A 19,029-nucleotide genomic window follows, 5' to 3' on the forward strand; every position below is an offset into this window, starting at 1 on the left:
GAACTAAACACAATACACAATGTATATTCTATCTATACAAAATGATGCTATGCTAACAGTATAAATATCTATAGCCTATAGACTATAAACTAAAACTATAAACTAAACTATAGAACTAAACATAATACACAACATATATTCTATCTATACAAACGTGTACAATACAAGGTTGTACATTACAATATTGTCTGGTAAATCTATTTGTCCAAAGAGTACATTTCTTCTCCTGACCTAAATTTCTCTACATATTCTCTTCTCCTCAGGATAAACGAGTAGGAATATGTTTCTGTTTGCCTTTTTCCTTTCGGCCGGCGTCATGCTGTGCCTTCCTCTGTGCAGTTTCCAGTCGTGCACTGTGGGGACAGCGAGCCAGTGCAAAGAAGCCAAATTTGCTCCGGGAACCAACTTGGCGGGGGAAGGCTTTGACATCACCAAGATGGAACGTAAAGGTGCCTTTGTCATCGATATGAACCTCTGGCAACACAAGGACAAGACATGTACTCTATGTACCAACCCCTATCTGGAGGGCGAGAAACAGAGGCTCCCCTTGTCGGTGGTGGATTGGAGGGCAAACCAGAAGTGCATGATGAAAGTCTCCAGTAAACTCCACAGGTCCAGCGAGTCTCTCGTCAGCGCCAGCGGCTCTTCAGTGGAGAACGACTGGAAGGTCAATTTAGATGTTAGCGTGCCAGCAACAGGGTCTGGGTTTTATATGATGGCGGGGACTCAGTCCAAACTGGCCGCCTACTCCATGGAGAAAACCAAGAATGATAAGTTCAGTTTCACGAGCCACAGCATGTCCTGCGAGTACTACAGGTAAGCAAGCAGGTGATCCAGAACACATGTCATCTCCATTCTACCCAAGTAGTAAAGATATGAATGAAATGCACAGTAGCTATGTATTTGTTTGTTTCATATTTGTATAATTCTTATCTGTATTTCTTTTTCTCTCACTGGAAACAGCTATCGTGTGTCTGGCAGTCCCAAGCTACATAGAGAATTCCGCACAGCAGTGGAAAAACTCCCCAAAACCTATTGCGAGGAATACAAACAACGCTATTATAAGCTGATTGACAACTTTGGAACCCATTACATTACTAAGGTGAACACAATGGACAAACGACATGGTTGGAACAAAACAAAAAAAACGTCATAATCATAAAAAGTCCAAAGCAAATATGCAGGAAAGAACACTATATAATTATGGTAAATGGACTGCATTTATATAGCACTTTTATCCAAAGCGCTTTACAATTTATTTACATTCACCCATTCACTCACACACTGACGGTGGAGGCAACCATGCGAGGTGCCAACCTGGTCATCGGGAGTAGTTAGGGGTTAAGTGTCTTGCTCAAGGACACTCCAAACACGCTGCCACGAGAAGCCAGAATCAAACCGGTAACCTTTCGGTTACCAGACGACCGCTTTACCTCCTGAGCCGCTGTCGCTGTGTAATTTTGCTCTTTCTTTTCGCCAGGTGAAAATGGGAGGAAGTGTGCAATCTGTGACCAGCATCAGGCAGTGCCAGGCCAGCCTACAGGGACTCAGCGTGGAGGAGGTGCAGATGTGCCTGGATGTGGAGGCGACTACCAGCATCGGAGGGAAAGTCATGAAGACTGAATTTAAGCATTGCCAAGCGGACAAGGAGAGGACAGAGAGCAAGGCTAGTTTCTCCAGCCTCTTCAATGACAGGTGAGGAAGACTTTCTACTCTCTGTTTGTGGCTTTTTTTTGTTTCTCTCTCTCTCTCTCTCTCTCTCTCTCTCTCTCTCTCTCTCTCTCTCTCTCTCTCTCTCTCTCTCTCTCTCTCTCTCTCTCTCTCTCTCTCTCTCTCTCTCTATCTCTCTCTCCCAGAGGACTACCAGTAATGCATGCCTTGACATCCAAATGCTGAAGAAAATGGAACTCCCTTTTCACAAAACTTTCCCCCTCTCCTCTCTACAGGTTCACAGAAATAAAGGGTGGCCAAACCACTGAGCCAGAGCTCCTCTTCTCCGCAAACAAAGATCCATGTGCCTACAAAGAATGGCTGAACACGCTCCCACAGAATCCAGACGTGGTCTCCTACTCCCTGGACTCCATGCACGAGTTACTGCCCGTCGACAGCCCTGTGCGGACAAACCTGCGCTCCGCTATCAGCCATTACATCCTGGAGAAAGCCCTGTGGAAGAACTGCTCGGAGCCCTGCAAGGTGGGGTCGAAGGACAACCAGAACGAGCCTTGTGTCTGCGCCTGCCACAACGACCCAGCCGTGGGACCCGACTGCTGCCCCGCCCGCAAGGGCATGGCCCGGGTGATCATCACCGTGCAGCGGGGCACAGACTTATGGGGAGATCACACCACAGCCACGGACGGCTATGTCAAGGTCTCCGTCGACGGGCAGATGTTTATGCGGTCCTCCGTCGTACACAATAACAACAACCCTCAGTGGGATATGACCCTGGATATGGGCACCCAGGACATGTCAGCGGGGAAAAGGGTGAGATTTGAGGTGTGGGACGAGGACAGCAAGTGGGACGATGACCTGTTGGGAGAGTGCGAGCGGGACCTGACCGTCGGATCGAAGGAGGACCTCTGTAATCTCCAGCATGGACGGCTGTACTTCAAATGGAAGGTGACATGTGCTCCGAGTCTGAGTGGACCCACATGTACCCACTATAAACCCTCGCCTATGAATCACATCCTGCAGAAGGTGTATGTATCCCGACATGCCCGTCCTGTTCCAAAGACAATCCTGATGGAAATGGGAGTGTTTGTGGATGGATCAGGCCCACAGAACAACCAAAGTCTCACTGCTGAGAGTCAACAGTATGGTGGGATTTGATAGTATAGTGCAAGGACTGTACACCCATCCACAGCCAACATGCGTCAACAAGAGATTAAACATTCAGATTACTGAAATAGTGGACCAAAGGCATTTAAACGGTGAAACATGCATGTACATGTATTCTACAAAGCTCTGTACATTGTACTTTTCTGAATAGCTTCAATCAACAAGGAAAGAAATCCATACATTTTACACAACAGGACATTTGACACAACAAGACAACATATTTTGTTGCATATTTTTGTTTATAATGCCCACTTGTTTAACTGGTCATTCATTTCAGATCTCCAAGGTTTGGATGAAATTAGATTATATTGACTGGTCTTCTTGTGACAGGAAAATATTTATCCATCATTATTCTTTAGATCAGTGGAGTTACAGTATATAAATTGGACATTTATTGAATTGCTGACAAGACAACAGGTTTATAGTAGGTAGATTTTTAAGAATTACTGCATGAAAACAACTGCATGTAACGGCTGGTTTCTGACATTGTATAATTGCTGTAAAACAGCTTCTTCCCCACTGCCATACGGACACTGAACTCCCTGTAGCACCCCCCCCCCCCCCCTCCCTGCAGTACCCCCCCGCAACCCCCCTTACCTCTGCTGACATGGACAACTCTGAACTGTATCTATGTAATTGTGTTTTCTTTTATGTGCGCTGTAAGTGATGTTATATGTTCTATGTTTTATGTTGGAACTGCTATGCTGTGCACTGAAACCAAATTCCACCAGCCTGGCTGGGTGGTCATTAAAGAAATTGAATTGAATTGAAGGTGTCATTTATACTGTAAGTGTATAACTTTGCCTTATAACCATATACCACAGCTATTATATATTTAAGCATTACATCACGCGCAGGAGTGGTTTGGGAAAAATAAACCATGCCTAGGGGTGGTCGTTAGACCCCCCTAGGCATGGTTTATTTTTCACAAACCACGACTACAAGTGGTGTAATGCTTTTATACAACTGGCACATTCATCCAACCTTATTGCTATACAATAAACACACATTAATCGAAGATTTATTGAAAAAACCATCCACCAGAAAAAGTAGTTCCCACAACAACAAAAAAGAGAAGTTGCCTCCATGTGGAAGCAGCTCGGAAGTGCATCCAACTGTTCTCAGTAGGACATCCAACCAACTAACACATCCAACTGTCTTTCAACTAAGACATCCAACCAACTAACACATCCAACTGTCTTTCAACTAAGACATCCAACCAACTAACACATCCAACTGTCTTTCAACTAAGTCATCCAACCAACTAACACATCCAAGTTTTTAACCTACTTTCTATAGAACTTCATTCTTAGATGCTTCTATAGAAAGTAGGTAAAACAAATTTAAAAAATTGTTCTTTGCCCTATAGGATTTTTTTTTTTTTTTTAACCTACTTTCTATAGAAGCAGCTTGGAGGTGCGCTGTTTTAAGTGAGCGTGGGTTATTGAATTGATTGATTGCTAATTTTATTACTGTCCGCCTTGTTTCCAACTGGTTAAGTTTAGGCCCTCTTTCGAAGTTGGTTAAGGTTAGAGTTTGGAACCAGGGCTGGTGGTCTATCGCCCTGCTCTAAAGACAAACTCTAACCTTAACCAACTTCGAAAGAGGGCCTAAACTTAACCAGTTGGAAACCAGGCGGACAGTAATAAAATTAGCAATCAATCAATCAATTCAATAGGCCATGCTCACTTAAAACAGCGCACCTCCCAGCTGCTTGAAAGTAGGTAAAAAAAAATGAATCAATCAATCAATCCGCGCGATTTAAATTTTTTTCCACAATGACTCATGACCGATCAATTACATCATCCAACATTGTTTAAGCAACTAAGACATTCGCCGTGACAGAATCGGTTTATATTTAGTCCTTATGACGCTATCAACATATCCATTCAGTCCACCCTCACTTAAAACAGCGCACTTCCCAGTTGCTTCTATAGAAAAAAAAAAAAAATGCAAATGAATCAATCAATCAATCCGCGCGATTTTTATTTTGTTCAACAATGACTCATGACCCATCAATTACATCATCCAACATTGTTTAAAGAACTAAGACATTCACCGTGACAGAATCGGTTTATATTTAGTCGTTATGACGCTATCAACATATCCATTTGTTAAAGATTATTGTCCGCCATCTTGTTTTTTCCTAAAAATCCGCACGGCAGAGTGATTGTAATTCGGTTGTGGGCGGGTCCTGGGACCAGGAGCGTGGAATTGTGAAGAATTCATACGTGTAAATTGACTGTTTCAGCCAATCAGAATAGAGAAATTTGCATGCCGTTGTATAACATGAGCTATTGCTGTACAGTTAGAACAGTTTGATCAGGCCTCGACGTTCAAAAGCCTTTTCTATCCTTGTTGCAGGGATGTTCAAGCTGACATTGTTTCTCACAAAATAAAGATCTGCATTTCTGAACATATTGGTTCATGCGTTGATTTTTATTTTTCAGTTGGTTGCTTTTGGTTTTGTTTCATCACCACACGTTTTCGTTCATCTGCAGCATCACGCCCTAAATAAGACAGGAAGTGGTAGAACTTCCTGTCAACGGATGAGGCTTTCGTGATGCTTCAAGCAGGAACAGTGTGCAGAGAGAGATGTGAGATAGATGATCATGCTTGGACTCAGTAAAACAAGATTTATTCACTGTTGTTGGGCAGATCATTTATTAGCTTCATACAGTTTATTAGTCAATTTAAGATATCTTGAAACTCAGTCACTCACTTTCCCTGCAATCGATATCCACTTTACATTGGCCATTGTTTTTTTTCATGTTATTTTATTTTGTACACACTAACACAATCAGAGGATATGCAACGATTTTATGGGTGGTTTTCAAGCCTTTCGCGTGGGGATGGTGACATATACACATGGGTAACACATTTTCAGTAAAACAGGGATCAGAAGAAAACAAAGAATGGACATCAACAGCAACAACACAAAAAAGACGAGGACGTCGAACGCGACAAGACGAGACACAACACGACAGGACAAAACATAACATTACATAACAACACAAGATAATAAGACAATATGGGGGAAAAAAAGACAAACTAAAAAATACATCTCAATGGGCACATAGAGAAATAGATATTCACTCCAGGACGTCGAGGAGTGTTGAATTAGCCTGGGGAAAGAGAGAGAAGAGACATAAGACAATAGGCAAATGACACGCCACGCATGAGAATAACAATGAGAATAACACATGATAATAACACATGAGAATAACAATGAGAATAACACATGACGCATGTAAACCAGTCTAGAGATGGTGCGATCACAATCACAATCAAATTAATCAAAATAAGTGTAAACCCTGCTTCCCTCTCACCTTTGTATCCGTTTCCAAGGAAACCATTCAGTCCACCGGATTTTCCGCCCTGCCCTGCTATAAAAGGACACATCTATTTAGATACAGGCTATATGCTCAAAGAGGGGCAGCAAGAGTCGACAAATAATCTCACCCCAGGATAGAAGTTCCCACTTGATATAAAAAGAAAGGTAATTTGTAAGTCTTTGCAAACTGATGTGCTATAAAAAAAATTCAAAATGTGTTTTACTTAAAGGTTATGCATGTAATCTACTCCAAGTCCAAGACTCTCCAAGTGTTCAAATCTCTCAAACGGGAAAGGAAATAGATTGTGTTTGAATGAAATTAATGAATGATTGAATGAAATTAGCACATTTAAAAAAAAAAAATTATGTAAAAGTAATCCCTTTATTAATTCCCTTGGGGCAATTCAAACAACCAGACATCAGTGGTGGAAATTGAATGTGAACTAGGGAAGTTAAATGTGTGAACGTTTATTGCTTACCATAGGCATCCTGACCCGTGCCTAGCTGGGCACCATAACATACGGTTATCCTATAACCATAGTTATATGAGTATAGCGAGCGCTCTGCTCTTAGTGGAACTATCCCTTTATCCAATCTAATAATGAATAATTTTTCTCCACATGTACACACCCATCCGCCTGGCCACACCCACATCCGCTCCTCTACATAAGCCGGGTCATGGCCACACTACCAGCTCCTTCCCAAGTCTTTCACCACCAAAGGCGAAGAACACCGGGTCCTCAGTGAGTCAGAGCAGAGTGCTCGCTATACTCATATAACTATGGTTATAGGATAACCGCATGTTATATTATCGTATAGTTTACGCTCTGCTCTTAGTGGAACACAGGAGCTGATCAGAGCGGAAGCTCCACAGATGTACCCGCTGAGGCCCCCCACAACCATCAGAACCGGGGAGGACCCGAGCCCCCGGACCCCCCTAGAGGGGAACGGGAGGGAATCGGAGCCGACTGTGCGAAGAGGGTTTAGCACCTCAAACGCACAGGGTGAGCAGATCGTGGGACTTACCTTCACACAGAAGGACCCGCGACCACTCAGGCACGCATCCCACATGCCACTAGGGAACGAACGGGAAGAAAAACACCCCCGTCACAGCCCCCAACATCACGGAGGCAAAGGTCAAGAACCCAACCCTGTGGCAAGGCCGTAGCAGCGGAGCGTGGAGGAGGACCCAGCCCCAGGAACAGCCTGAGGGCCAGGACCCCCCGAAAAAAAACGGGGCCTGGTGAGGCCAATGATGCCGTAGCATTGAGACCCCACCAGACTGTCACTAGTGACACCACCCCCCACATCGCCAGCATATCGGACAGGGCCCAATCCAAGAGCAGGCCCTTCCCCCCTACAGCACGCCGCCCTGAAGCACTCCACAGAGGCTACACCCCCACAATACTGTGGGGCCAGTCGGCGCACCGGGGAGACAACCCCCAAGAGGTTGATCCCTCAATCCAGGCAACAGGCCCAAGAGCATAACTCAACCTGTGCCCGGAGCACTGCGGACTAGACAGGCACCTAAGGGGTCTACTGTGAAACAGCACCCCGGCGGAAGGGGCATTCGGTATGCTGTGTGTTACGTACTAGAGGCTGGTCACTCCTGTGTCAACCAGGGCATGTAGGTGAGGGCTGCCAATTAGCCAATTAGTGCTGATTGGTTACCTGCTGGGGAGCTTCAAAGGCAGACCCAGAAACACACATGCACTGTCTGTGCCTAGTGAAAGAGCTGTCAGGTTCTTACAGTCCTTGTCCGTTGGGTTACCAGTACATTAGCTTATAGTTATATTAGTAGTTCCTTTGTTTAGTAGCATTTTTGAGTTAGAGCACAGGGTTTTGGTGTTGATTACACATAGGTTGCGTACCCATGAGCCAGGGTCGTAACAGTTGGGCGCTCATCCGGGATCTTTTACCCCTAGAACTTTGTTTGGTGATTTTTTTTTTGTGTTGCACAGGGTGTCATCATATTATGGTTTGGGTGGTGTTCGTTACACATGGTGTAGCGTGGGGGCTGAGCCATTTCATCAAACAGGTGAGTATGCCGTATTTGTTTGTAATTTGATGTGACTACTTATGCTGTTAAAATATATAGTTTAGTAGGCACCACATGTAGATAGGGACATTATTTTCTGGTTGTGGGTTAGCGTCCGGTGCACCACGTACTCCTGGGGCGGTCAATGAAATGATTGTATATGATCTTTGACTGGTAGCAGGTGTGGTTGAAGAAAGTTAGGTCTACAGGGCATTAGTTTAAGGGTAGGTAGATTAGGGCGGCCAGGAAACACAGGTAGTGTGGTAGGGCTTGATTTAGTGTTTCTTAGCGTAGACATGTGGTAGGCCGGTTTTTTCTGCAGTTTAGACGTAGAAGCATATGTGGTCACATCAGGTTAGAAGGCGCACCTGTTTGGGATTTTTTTTTGTTGGATTTATTTTGTTTGTTTGAGTGTTTGGTGAGCATACCTGGTAGCACCTAACACCCTGCGTGTATGACACGTCTATTTAGGGTGGGTGTGTTTTTTTTTTTTTTTTTTTTTTTTTTTGTGCAACCTGGAAAGGTGCGCTCCGTAGAGCTCACATTTCCACCGCGTTCCCTTCTGGTTGTTATTGTTGGCAATTAGCATTATTCATGGTTCTTCAGTGGTTCTTCGTGGTTCTTCAGTGGTTCGTTGGGGGCGTCTTCGTGGTTCGTTAGTGGTTCTTCGTGTCTGTGAGGTTGGGTGTGTAGCTTGGGGTGTCTAGTTCAGTGACAATGGCTTCCATCAGGGACTTTGTTGATCGCCCGTCTCATGACTTATTAGACACATTTTCCAAAGAACAACTGCTCGAGCTTGCTGTGCACTACAAGGTCGAGCTTACTCCCAGTGAGAAACGTTTGAAACCATCTGCCTTGGGTGCTTTGCGGGTTTTGCTCATTAGGGAACAGGTGCTTGAGGAGAGGGTGGAGGAGCCTCCATCGTCTGGCGCGTCTCCGCTATTACCTGGTATAGAGGGTGAGTGGAGGATTAGGGAGTTGGAGTTTAAGGAAAGGCAGCTAGAGCGAGAGCGTGAGGAGAGGAGAGAGGAGCGTGAGCTTAAGGAGAGAGAGAGTAAAGAGGAGCGTGAGCTTAAGGAGAGAGAGAGGAAAGAGGAGCGTGAGCATGAGCGTGAGTTTAAGGAGAAACAACTGTTGCTGGAGCACGAGCGTGCACAGAAGGAGCTTGAATATAAGTATGCTGCCTTGCAGGCGGGTGCTCTGCATCCAGAGTCACGTTCCGGGTTTGATGTAGGCAGGAATATCAGGATGGTGCCACCATTTTTTGAGAAAGACGTGGAAAGATATTTTCCCCTTTTCGAACGGGTGGCAACCACATTGAAGTGGCCTGATACCGCCTGGACACTGCTGCTGCAATGTGTTTTGGTTGGTAGGGCACAAGAAGCCTACACTGCTCTGTCCCTTGAACAAAGCGCTGATTATGAGCTGGTTAAAGCTTCCATTTTGAGGGCTTATGAGTTGGTCCCTGAGGCCTATCGTCAGCGTTTTAGAGGTTATCGTAGGTCCGAGGGGCAGTCTTATGTTGAGTTTGGAAGGGAGAAGGAGAACCTGTTTGACAGGTGGTGCACTTCTCAGAAGGCAGAGTCAAGAGAGCAGCTTAGGCAGTTGATTCTCCTAGAGGAATTTAAAAGATGTGTTCCTGATACCGTTTCCACACATCTAAATGAGCGTGGGGTATCGAAGATAGGCGACGCCGCTGTCTTCGCCGATGAGTTTGTGTTGACACACAAGTCCGTGTTTTTGGAGGACTACCGTGTTGAGTCCGGGGATAGGCGTCCTGTTCAGGGGGGCCGTTTCCCAAAACCTGTGTCTGCTGGTCAATTAACTTCACCTCCTAGGCGGGGTGGTTCTGCTGGTGCATTCCCAGAAGGGATTATCTGTTTTTACTGTAAGGAACCTGGTCATATCGTTGCTGGATGCCCGGTGCTTGAGCAGAAAAATGTCAGAACCGTGGCTCTGGTTGAAACCATATGCAGGACGCCTATGCCAACGTTAGATGGGGATGGGGAAGGTATCAAACGTGTGGACAAAGAGCTCGAGGGTTCCTCAAGGTTTAGGATGAATGGATTTGTTTCCCTGACTAATGCACTAGAGTCCAAACAGGCTATAACAATTTGGAGAGATACCGGTGCTTTTCAGTCCCTCATTCTGGAGGGGGTTTTGCCATTTTCATCAAACTCTTCTTTGCATTCCGATGTCGTTGTTCAGGGCTTTGGGGGTGGATTTGTGGATGCACCTTTGCATGAGGTCACGCTCAATTCTCCCTTAGTATCAGGCAATGTTGTTGTGGGGGTATGTTCTTACATTCCCATAAAGGGGGTGTCCTTCATTCTAGGGAATGATTTGGCTGGTGACAAAGTGTTGGCTACTCCGGTTGTAACTCCCATTCCTGTGGTTTCTGAGGTCTCTAATGAGCTGGCACAGAAACATCCAGGAGTGTTTCCGGTGTGTGCTGTGGCACGAGAAATGTCAAAGGACAAAAGTGATGTTGTTGATACTTCGACTTGGGACATTACACTTAGTGACACATTCTTTGTTGAATTAAAAGGTGCACCTGTTGAGAATTTTGGAAAGCACACTGTGGATGTACCTCTGCATAATTATTCTCTTGATTGTGGTTTTGTGTTAGGCCCGGTGGTGAAACCAGAGTTGACAGGCGTGCCGGAGAAGCATGTGACAGGAGATGATATGGCAGCGCAATGTCTCAAGGTCTTCCCAGCCTGTACGGTGGCTGAGGCCACGAACGAATTGGAGGAGGAGTGTGGGAAGGATGCTATGAGAGGTGCTGTTTTTTCATGTGACACCGTTCTAGTTGGAGGGGCTACTAAGCTTGATTTAGGCTGCCAGCCTTCCCACAATAGCTCTATTGTCCCTAATGTTTCACTTGTGGGCAGGGATGGTCCCAGTATGTCAGTTGATGATTCTGACATTGATCCACATGTCCACACTGATTCTCTGCCATGCACTAGGTGTGATGGTCAACCTAGTTACCTGTGTCCTGTGGAGCAGGAGCCGCCTTCGCGACCTGGTCTGTTGAGTGGCAGCCATTTTGATTTTGATCAGGACAAAGTTATTTTGGGTGACGCCATTTTAGATGGTGTTCCAGACGTTATGGTGGCTGTCGTACTGCCAGGTTCCCGGTACACTGGGGCTGTACCTGAGGCGGTACAGCCTACTCTGGATGTTCACGGTGTGCAGTATCCTGAACTGCCAGTGCCAGGTGGGATGGATATGGGTGCGGTGGTGGTATCAGTGATTTATGGTTTTGTTGTGCTGTGGTCTGTTCTGTTAAGCGCAGTTCTCAGGTTGATTTTGGTTTGCAGTATAATTTTGACAGATCGGTATCGGTGGTCGTGTTCGACAGGGGCCGACCCGGTTCTTGCCTTGAACCATTTTTATGTTTACGTTGGATCCTCCAGTTTGCCCCTTGTTGTGTATACAGACCATAACCCTTTGGTTTTTCTTCGCAGCATGGTGAATTCGAACCATCGTTTGATGCGATGGAGTTTGTTCCTCCAGGCGTATAACTTGGATATTCGCCACATTCGTGGGAGGGACAACGTGCTAGCAGACACCCTCTCACGATCATAGTACCGGTGTTTGTGGTACCCGTTATTGCTGTTGTGGTAGAGGCCCTGACACCTAAGGGGTCACAGTTGTTTTTGTTTTGTTTATGGTTTGTTGTGTAGTGGTTGCCTCTTGGGCAACCAGTTTGGTGGGGGAGGTGTTACGTACTAGAGGCTGGTCACTCCTGTGTCAACCAGGGCATGTAGGTGAGGGCTGCCAATTAGCCAATTAGTGCTGATTGGTTACCTGCTGGGGAGCTTCAAAGGCAGACCCAGAAACACACATGCACTGTCTGTGCCTAGTGAAAGAGCTGTCAGGTTCTTACAGTCCTTGTCCGTTGGGTTACCAGTACATTAGCTTATAGTTATATTAGTAGTTCCTTTGTTTAGTAGCATTTTTGAGTTAGAGCACAGGGTTTTGGTGTTGATTACACATAGGTTGCGTACCCATGAGCCAGGGTCGTAACACTGTGCACCATATCGCAACCTCCACAAACCCGACCCCTTAGAGAGGTCGAGGTCCAAGAGAAGGCTGACATGATTGGCAGACATCATGAAAGGTGCGGGGGCACACTCGCGGGTAGACGGGGTCAAGCCCGGCCTCAACCCAAGAGTCGACTCTGCTACCAACACACCGGGGAATCAACCACCCCCCTATGTTTAGTTTAACGGGAGGCGGTTGTTCCCTTAACCCCCCAATAAAAAACTCAGAAACACAACTGCGCATATACACCGGCTATACAGGCAGTACAAGTGTTTCAGTTTTCAAAAGGGGTTAACCCAGGCCAACAGGTCGACGAGAACGAGTCCGGACCTGGGCCCGGCGGACCGGGACGTACACAGGGATGCCAGAGGGGTTCAATAGAAACCTCCTCGACAGCCCCCTCCCAGCCCTGCCCAGCAGGGGAAGGGAGGGGCGAAAACAAATGGAGAAGGACCAGTCCCCTTAGCACAGCGCAAGGTACAACACAATATGGACCAAGCACACACTGTGAAGGACAACTCGTAGTGACATACCTATGACACACACATCCATAACATCAATCCCCGCGACGCCCCGCGACCTCCCGGAAAAGCACAAAGTCCTTCAGGGTACCAGAACAGCGGACAACGGGTTAACTGACCTGGTCCGGCGCGACCAGAACCAGTCCCGTGTCCTAGTCACGCCGCCATCCCCAGTCCTAAGAGGGGGGTAGGTACGCGTGTCGATCCAAAACATCACAGAGAGCGCCACCAAGACGGTCAGAACACGAATGCACCGTACCTGGTGGCTCACCCCATGGGCGTGAGACCCCTCCGCCAATGCTTTGATCTACTCCGTCATCTCCTCCCAGAGATGAGCGTGAGTCGTCGAGACTAACCTAGTACACTGGTGCTCGGAAGAGATCAAATCTCCATCCCAGTCGCTCGTATAAAAAAACGCCATTTTTATAAATGAGCAACCAAGGCGCACCAGCCCATGGCGTGGTTCCACACTGAAAGCACCCAGGGCCAGCTCCATGTACACGTCGAGACCCAAAAAACACATCAATGGTAATTCTAACAAGAAACCAGATAACGTTCCCTCCATGCCGCCTGGGACGAGCGGCAGGAAGCCGGCCAAAAATACACAGATATGGGTCCCATATGACGCGTCCGAGGGAAAAAACCCTGTCAACACCACTCTGTATAAAAGAGGGGAGACAGGGAACCCCCAGAGAGACCTCCCACGTGAGTAATAATTGAAAAGATATATGTAAACATTGAGCCACGTGACCAAAAGTTCAACACATATGCAAATAGAGAGCAGAGCAGAAAACAAAACAGTTTCCAACGCACCGCATCACCCAATCCTGACAATGACAGTGGTCCACAATATGGAGCCTGAAAGAACTCACGGAAGTCTCATGACCAATAGAAACGTGCCCAGTGACGTATTCTATGGCCGGGGAAATTCCGTGACCCACCTGTACAAATATGGTGTGGGACCAGGGAACTACCCCCCCCCCCCCCTCTTTCCCCTCCCTGTGACGCGCTGATCCCACAGCGTGACAGGAAGACCGAAGAACAGGAGGTCCAACCCCCTGGCCAAACAGTAAAAAGGGGGGAGGGGTTTATCAGTTCACATGACCCCATACCCCGGATACGATGAAAACAACAAGCAGCGCATGATACCAGTTATCTAGCATGCTACATGAAAAAGCGTATATCCTCTAGGATAAGCTCAACAGTTGCACGCCAGCCACAGACGATAAACTCGTTTGTGTAAAAGCGGGTTTTTATACAAGGCTTTAGGCTCATGTGCGAATACGCCACCCGTGTTTTCATACTTCACCAAGTAAAGAAAAAAACAACAGACGTTAAAGAGAGGGTCAAAAGACCTCGGTACAAGCTACATATGTGATTACTCTAACCTAGTTGCGGACTCAATGCTATGTTTCTCAAATGTAACAGAATACACACAACCCCCTCAGATAAAAAAGATGAAGTTCACTCTTACTACTGCAAGAAGAACACCATCGTCTTCATGATGAGAGAAGACAAGTCTTTCGACGAGTGCTAGCCACAGGCCTTGCTAAGCACACATATATAGCGACCAGAAAACAATTTTCAAGAACATTTTCCTACTCCCTAAGCAAACACACAACCCCACAGCTAGGTGAGGGTTATACAACGTATCCCCAATATATAGTGAATAAACACACGTTTTGTAACAAAAAACAGTCCCTCACCAGGAGGGACTTTTTTATTTAATAACAAAAAGCATATGTTGGGGGGGGGGGACAGGGGTAAACAGGGGAGTCACTAGCGGCGCCTGCCGCGTGCAGAGCGCTGTTTTCCCCCACGGGGAGCCGGCCCAAAGGAACGGTTCTGGGGAGCCTGGTCACGACGATCTCTACCGTTCCCTCCGGGTGTGGGGCGACTGGCTGCAGTGGTCGAGGCACTCCCTCCACTCCTGGCCTTCTTCGCCGAAGGCCCAGCAGCGGCGGCGGTGGTGGCGGAGGCAACGGTCGCGGTCTTCTGCCGGCGTTGCTTCTTCCGGACATCACCGGTGGCATCGGGTCGGAGGAAATGAGGCTGGAGCACGGAGCGCTCCTCCTCCATCTCCCTGCAGGCTGCCATCATCTGCTGCATGGCCGACCCGAATAATCCAGCATCGGAGAGGGGGGCCATGAGCAGCGGAATCCTCCTCTGTTCCGGCACCCGCGCCTGCTCCAACCAAAGATGGCGCTGGGCGAGAGTGGTCAGTGCGCACTCTTTCCCGGCGGCTATCGCCTGCAGCTGGGTTAGGTGCAGGATGGCTCCAGCCGCCTGGGCTTGAAGGTACCGTCATACAATACCGACCCGCCCGCAATCAGCCCCGACATGTAGCGCGCTAGCTGCGCGATGTTGGAGGTCGCAGCTAGGCTCTGAGTCGCGGCGATGTACACCTGGTCACTCCAGTTTGCCAACTGCCTAGCCGATTTCCCCTGGGGAACCGGCTTTCTTAACGGCTCCCACACCATTTCGGGACAAAGTATGGATGCCATCGGGCTATCAAGTCGAGGCACCCCGTCTTTAAGTCCCTGGACCAAACCCACCACCCGCGTGACTGGCACGTAGGCGGGGGTAAGGCCAACGATGCGGGAGATTACCTGTGCCTGTGCCACGTAGGCCTCCATTGCTGGGAAGAATGGGCAGACAACGCCCGTCTCTCTCACAGGACGACGTTGCCAGAGATGACCTATCATGTCATCAGGAACAGGTGCCGGCAGTGGCTGCGGCGGCCGCCATGAGTTCGGGGAACAAGGCAAGCAACTCCCCTTGCATACCTCTCTCCACGTCACTCGCGTCCCTCACATACGGGAGGCTGCCTTGGGCGCCAACGTCCGACGCGGCAGACAGCTGGGCATCTTCTCTCGGGGTCGGAGGTTCGGACGTATCACTCTCCCCGAGGGGGAGAGTGATACGTCTCTACTGGGGCTTCGAACAAGAGAGCTCCATATAATCCTCAGTTTCCATCGGAAATGGAGAAGAGGCAAGAGAACTCTCGTCCGGCTCCAGCGCAGCACTAAAACCAGGCCGTTCACCCCTGCTGCTCGCCGCCTTACGACGAGAGCGAGCCGAGGCGAAGAGTCTGCGACGCAAATCCTCGGCCACCAGCTATAGGAACTAACCTCACCTGAGGTGACCCAGCTATAGGAACTAACCTCACCTGAGGTGAACCAGCTATAGGAACTAACCTCACCTGAGGTGACCCAGCTATAGGAACTAACCTCACTTGGTGTTCTATAGCCAATAAGCAATGATGTGTACAACGAGAAGAAAACAAGCAAAAACAAAACAAAACAAACAAAACAAATTGTACAACGGCAAGATCGAAGACAGGAGCTAAAAATACCAGTCTATCAGTCGCCCCGCTGCTACAGTGTGGCTCGCGAGACGTACATCAGAGACCGGGAGAGTTGAACGCGTTGTTTACGAGAATCAGTACACTTACAGTTACTGCATATCAGCGTCCATACGTGTGCTGTGTCACTGAGCTCTCCCTATCAGCAACACCCCTCCCCTACTCTCCCCTCCAGTTTTTTCTGTTGGCTATTTATGTCCCCATAACCCCCATTACCCCACCTCTCTATCTCTCTCTCCTTCTATCTATCTCTCTCTCTCTCTCTCTCTCTCTCTCTCTCTCTCTCTCTCTCTCTCTCTCTCTCTCTCTCTCCTTCTCTCTCTTTCGCTCTCTCCCTGCTGTCATCCTCCTTAAGCTGTACAGAGGAAACCCTTGTCCTCAGGGACCAGTGAGTGCAGACGGAGGGGTGTTACCAGTTTGGGTCCTAGGCCTATTTAATAACTCGTGTTCGCACTCTGAGCTCAGCTTGAGTCCTCCTGTAGTTTATAGTGCTGGGGGAAAAAACACATCGGATTTCTTATCAAGTACGGGTTCAGACTGAGAAGAGTGTAGCCTTCAGGTTCCTTGGAGTAATCCACGTTTCCTGTGTTTTGGTCTGTTGGAGGTTGGCTTTTCCGGAAGACTGCTTTAGGAGTCTCTAAAAGGTAAGTTAGTGTTGTTCTAATAATATCGACTTAAAGAGCAGCTTGTGGCTAAAGTTGCTCTTCACTCACGGTATGTGTTTAGTTTAGTTTAGGTTATTTGACCAAAACATGAGTCGTAAAAAAACAGCTTGCATTCACTGTCAAGGATAACATGATAATGTCCAGGACTTGTTTCCATCATGCTGTTACTGGGACAATACAATACACATACAGATACAGATATTTACATGAAATCATCAACAACAAAAAAGACATAGTCACCTATGACAGCACGCATGTGTGCATGTGGACATGGGTGACTAACAACACAGTTGCTGTGTTCATGTATAAAATAATAGAATACAATCTATAAAGATATGTTAACCTCTTAACAGGCACCCAGAAAAATGGCAATTCTTTTTTTTTACTTGAACTTGAGGACTGCATACTTTCTTTGCAAAGCTTAAGAAGTTAAAAAGCTTTGCGTAGAAACTGCATCAGGTTACGGTATTTCAAAGCAACTGTTGTGTCTGATCATTTATCTTAAGTGTGACTCACCCCTCAACTTGACAAACACGAGGGCCTTTTTTCTTTTTTAGGACAGTACACCGTCTCCTGTATCCTATACATGTTCTAGTTGCAGTGAAGAGAGACAGCGACTAAAGAAAGGAGAGAAACAGCGGCGTTGACAGGCGCTCAGGAACGCACACGGCACCGAGACACAGGAAGAGCTGTTAACCTCAAGGGCGGCTGAGAATATAAAGCTACCGCACCGACACTTATCTTCTGACCCGCTCCATTACATCATCACAGCGACACTTTGACCCCATAAAGAGGTGAACGCCCCAGGTTTACCACAGTCATAGACGCTTTCACTGGAATTCCGTCGCTATAGGGAAACAGTTTGGACCTGATTGTATTTCCTGTCAACTATACTAAACAGGAGATAAACTTGGGTGCTTTTTTTTATGTTTATGTTGTGAAGTTGAAACCGTATATAAGAAATACTGCAGTCTGCATACCACATCTATGACTCATATGTACGCACCTGCAGACAATCTTACAAATGAATGAACTTATTATATAGAAACATCCATAGTGGAAATTAGGGCAGTGCTGTTATTTGGAGATCCAAACTTTTTTGCTTAAATCTACCCTTTAGTCAAGACCCCCTGACCGTCACCAGCTTTGGGGCCCTGGGTTATCAGTTCCACCCCCAACTCCCGCCACACACACACACACAGCTCTACTTTCCTGCTCTTCCCCGTTCTAGCACCTGTTGGAAGTGAACTGAGAATAAGGAACTGAGTTGAATCACTTTTGGCATGTGTTTTGTTGTCGCCAATTGTTTTCACGTCTCTACAAAACGCCATCAAAGCCGTACCCACTTCAAGGACGCCACGGGGGGCTCGGTAGGAGACTGGAAGGAAGACGTAAAAAACATAACGAGGGAACATGCAGCAGGACGCGGTGGCAAAAAAACAGATGCTTCTACCTGGGAGAGACTCCAGCTAAACTTTCCTCTCTGTCAAACCTCTCTCTCTCTTGTGATGACATGTGTCTCCTGCTGAGAAACAGAAGAGACTAATTGGCTTCAACAGTCTATAAAAGCACCTTTCCTCTCCCTTTCTCCCTTTCTCTTAAAATCTCTCTTCCTTTCATGTTGCCGGGAGAAGCGTTGTCAGCAGGAGGAGGAGGAGAGGCAGAGGAGGGAGACAGAAGAGGAGTGGGTGAAGTTAGCTCAGAAAAAGGTCTGTACATCTATTCAAGATGTTTTTGTCCTTGTCCTGCTTCGGCAGTAGTGTCTAGATCCCATAGCGCAGGAAATTTTTCGCGGGAATCTCGTTATAATTTTCACCTAAAAGGTTATTAAGAACATATTCCTTACCTTAACTCTAACCTTAACCATTCCCACTACCTAAACATTCTTAAATAAATGTATTTATAATATAATTAATATTTGTAAATGTCCTTCCCGGCCATGGGATCTAGACTAACACAGAACTTGAATGAGCTTGACCTAGCTTTCTAGGATAATAAGAAGAGGATGGGTCAGTGTCATCATAGAAACAGCTAGCTTTCTAGGATAATAAGAAGAGGATGGGTCAGTGTCATCATATAAACACCTAGCTTTCTAGGATAAGAAGAAGAGGATGGGTCAGTGTCATCATAGAAACACCTAGCTTTCTAGGATAATAAGAAGAGGATGGGTCAGTGTCATCATAGAAACACCTAGCTTTCTAGGATAATAAAAAGATGATGGG

The 19,029-nt window shown here is 47.0% G+C and overlaps 2 protein-coding genes and 1 long non-coding RNA gene across 3 annotated transcripts in view; 2 read left to right on the forward strand and 1 right to left on the reverse strand.

Moving 5' to 3' along the window:
- Positions 1-316: 316 nt before the first annotated feature.
- LOC311240823 (perforin-1-like) lies at positions 317-2,920 on the forward strand (the record flags this gene model as incomplete). The annotated part of the gene is made up of 4 exons (XM_084329414.1): positions 317-816; positions 964-1,102; positions 1,481-1,695; positions 1,947-2,920. 4 exons carry the CDS (start codon positions 317-319, stop codon positions 2,824-2,826), a joined length of 1,734 nt encoding a protein of 577 aa, XP_084185540.1. The 3' UTR covers positions 2,827-2,920.
- A 2,645-nt stretch (positions 2,921-5,565) lies between these two features.
- LOC311240097 lies at positions 5,566-17,476 on the reverse strand. Its single transcript, XR_014620465.1, has 3 exons — positions 17,324-17,476; positions 6,165-6,221; positions 5,566-5,960 (listed from the first exon to the last, which is right to left on the reverse strand). It is a non-coding gene; the product is annotated as an uncharacterized lncRNA (long non-coding RNA).
- Positions 16,657-19,029, forward strand: part of LOC311240096 (uncharacterized protein) — a 37,159-nt gene continuing 34,786 nt past the window's right edge. Inside the window, exons 1-2 of the mRNA XM_084328623.1 lie at positions 16,657-16,786; positions 18,442-18,516. The gene's annotated coding sequence lies outside the window, so the exon portion shown is untranslated. The remainder of the gene's footprint in view (positions 16,787-18,441; positions 18,517-19,029) is intronic.

This window comes from Notolepis coatsorum (genome assembly GCF_963971535.1).
Source record: "Notolepis coatsorum genome assembly, chromosome: 14".
NCBI classification, from domain to species: Eukaryota; Metazoa; Chordata; class Actinopteri; order Aulopiformes; family Paralepididae; genus Notolepis; species Notolepis coatsorum.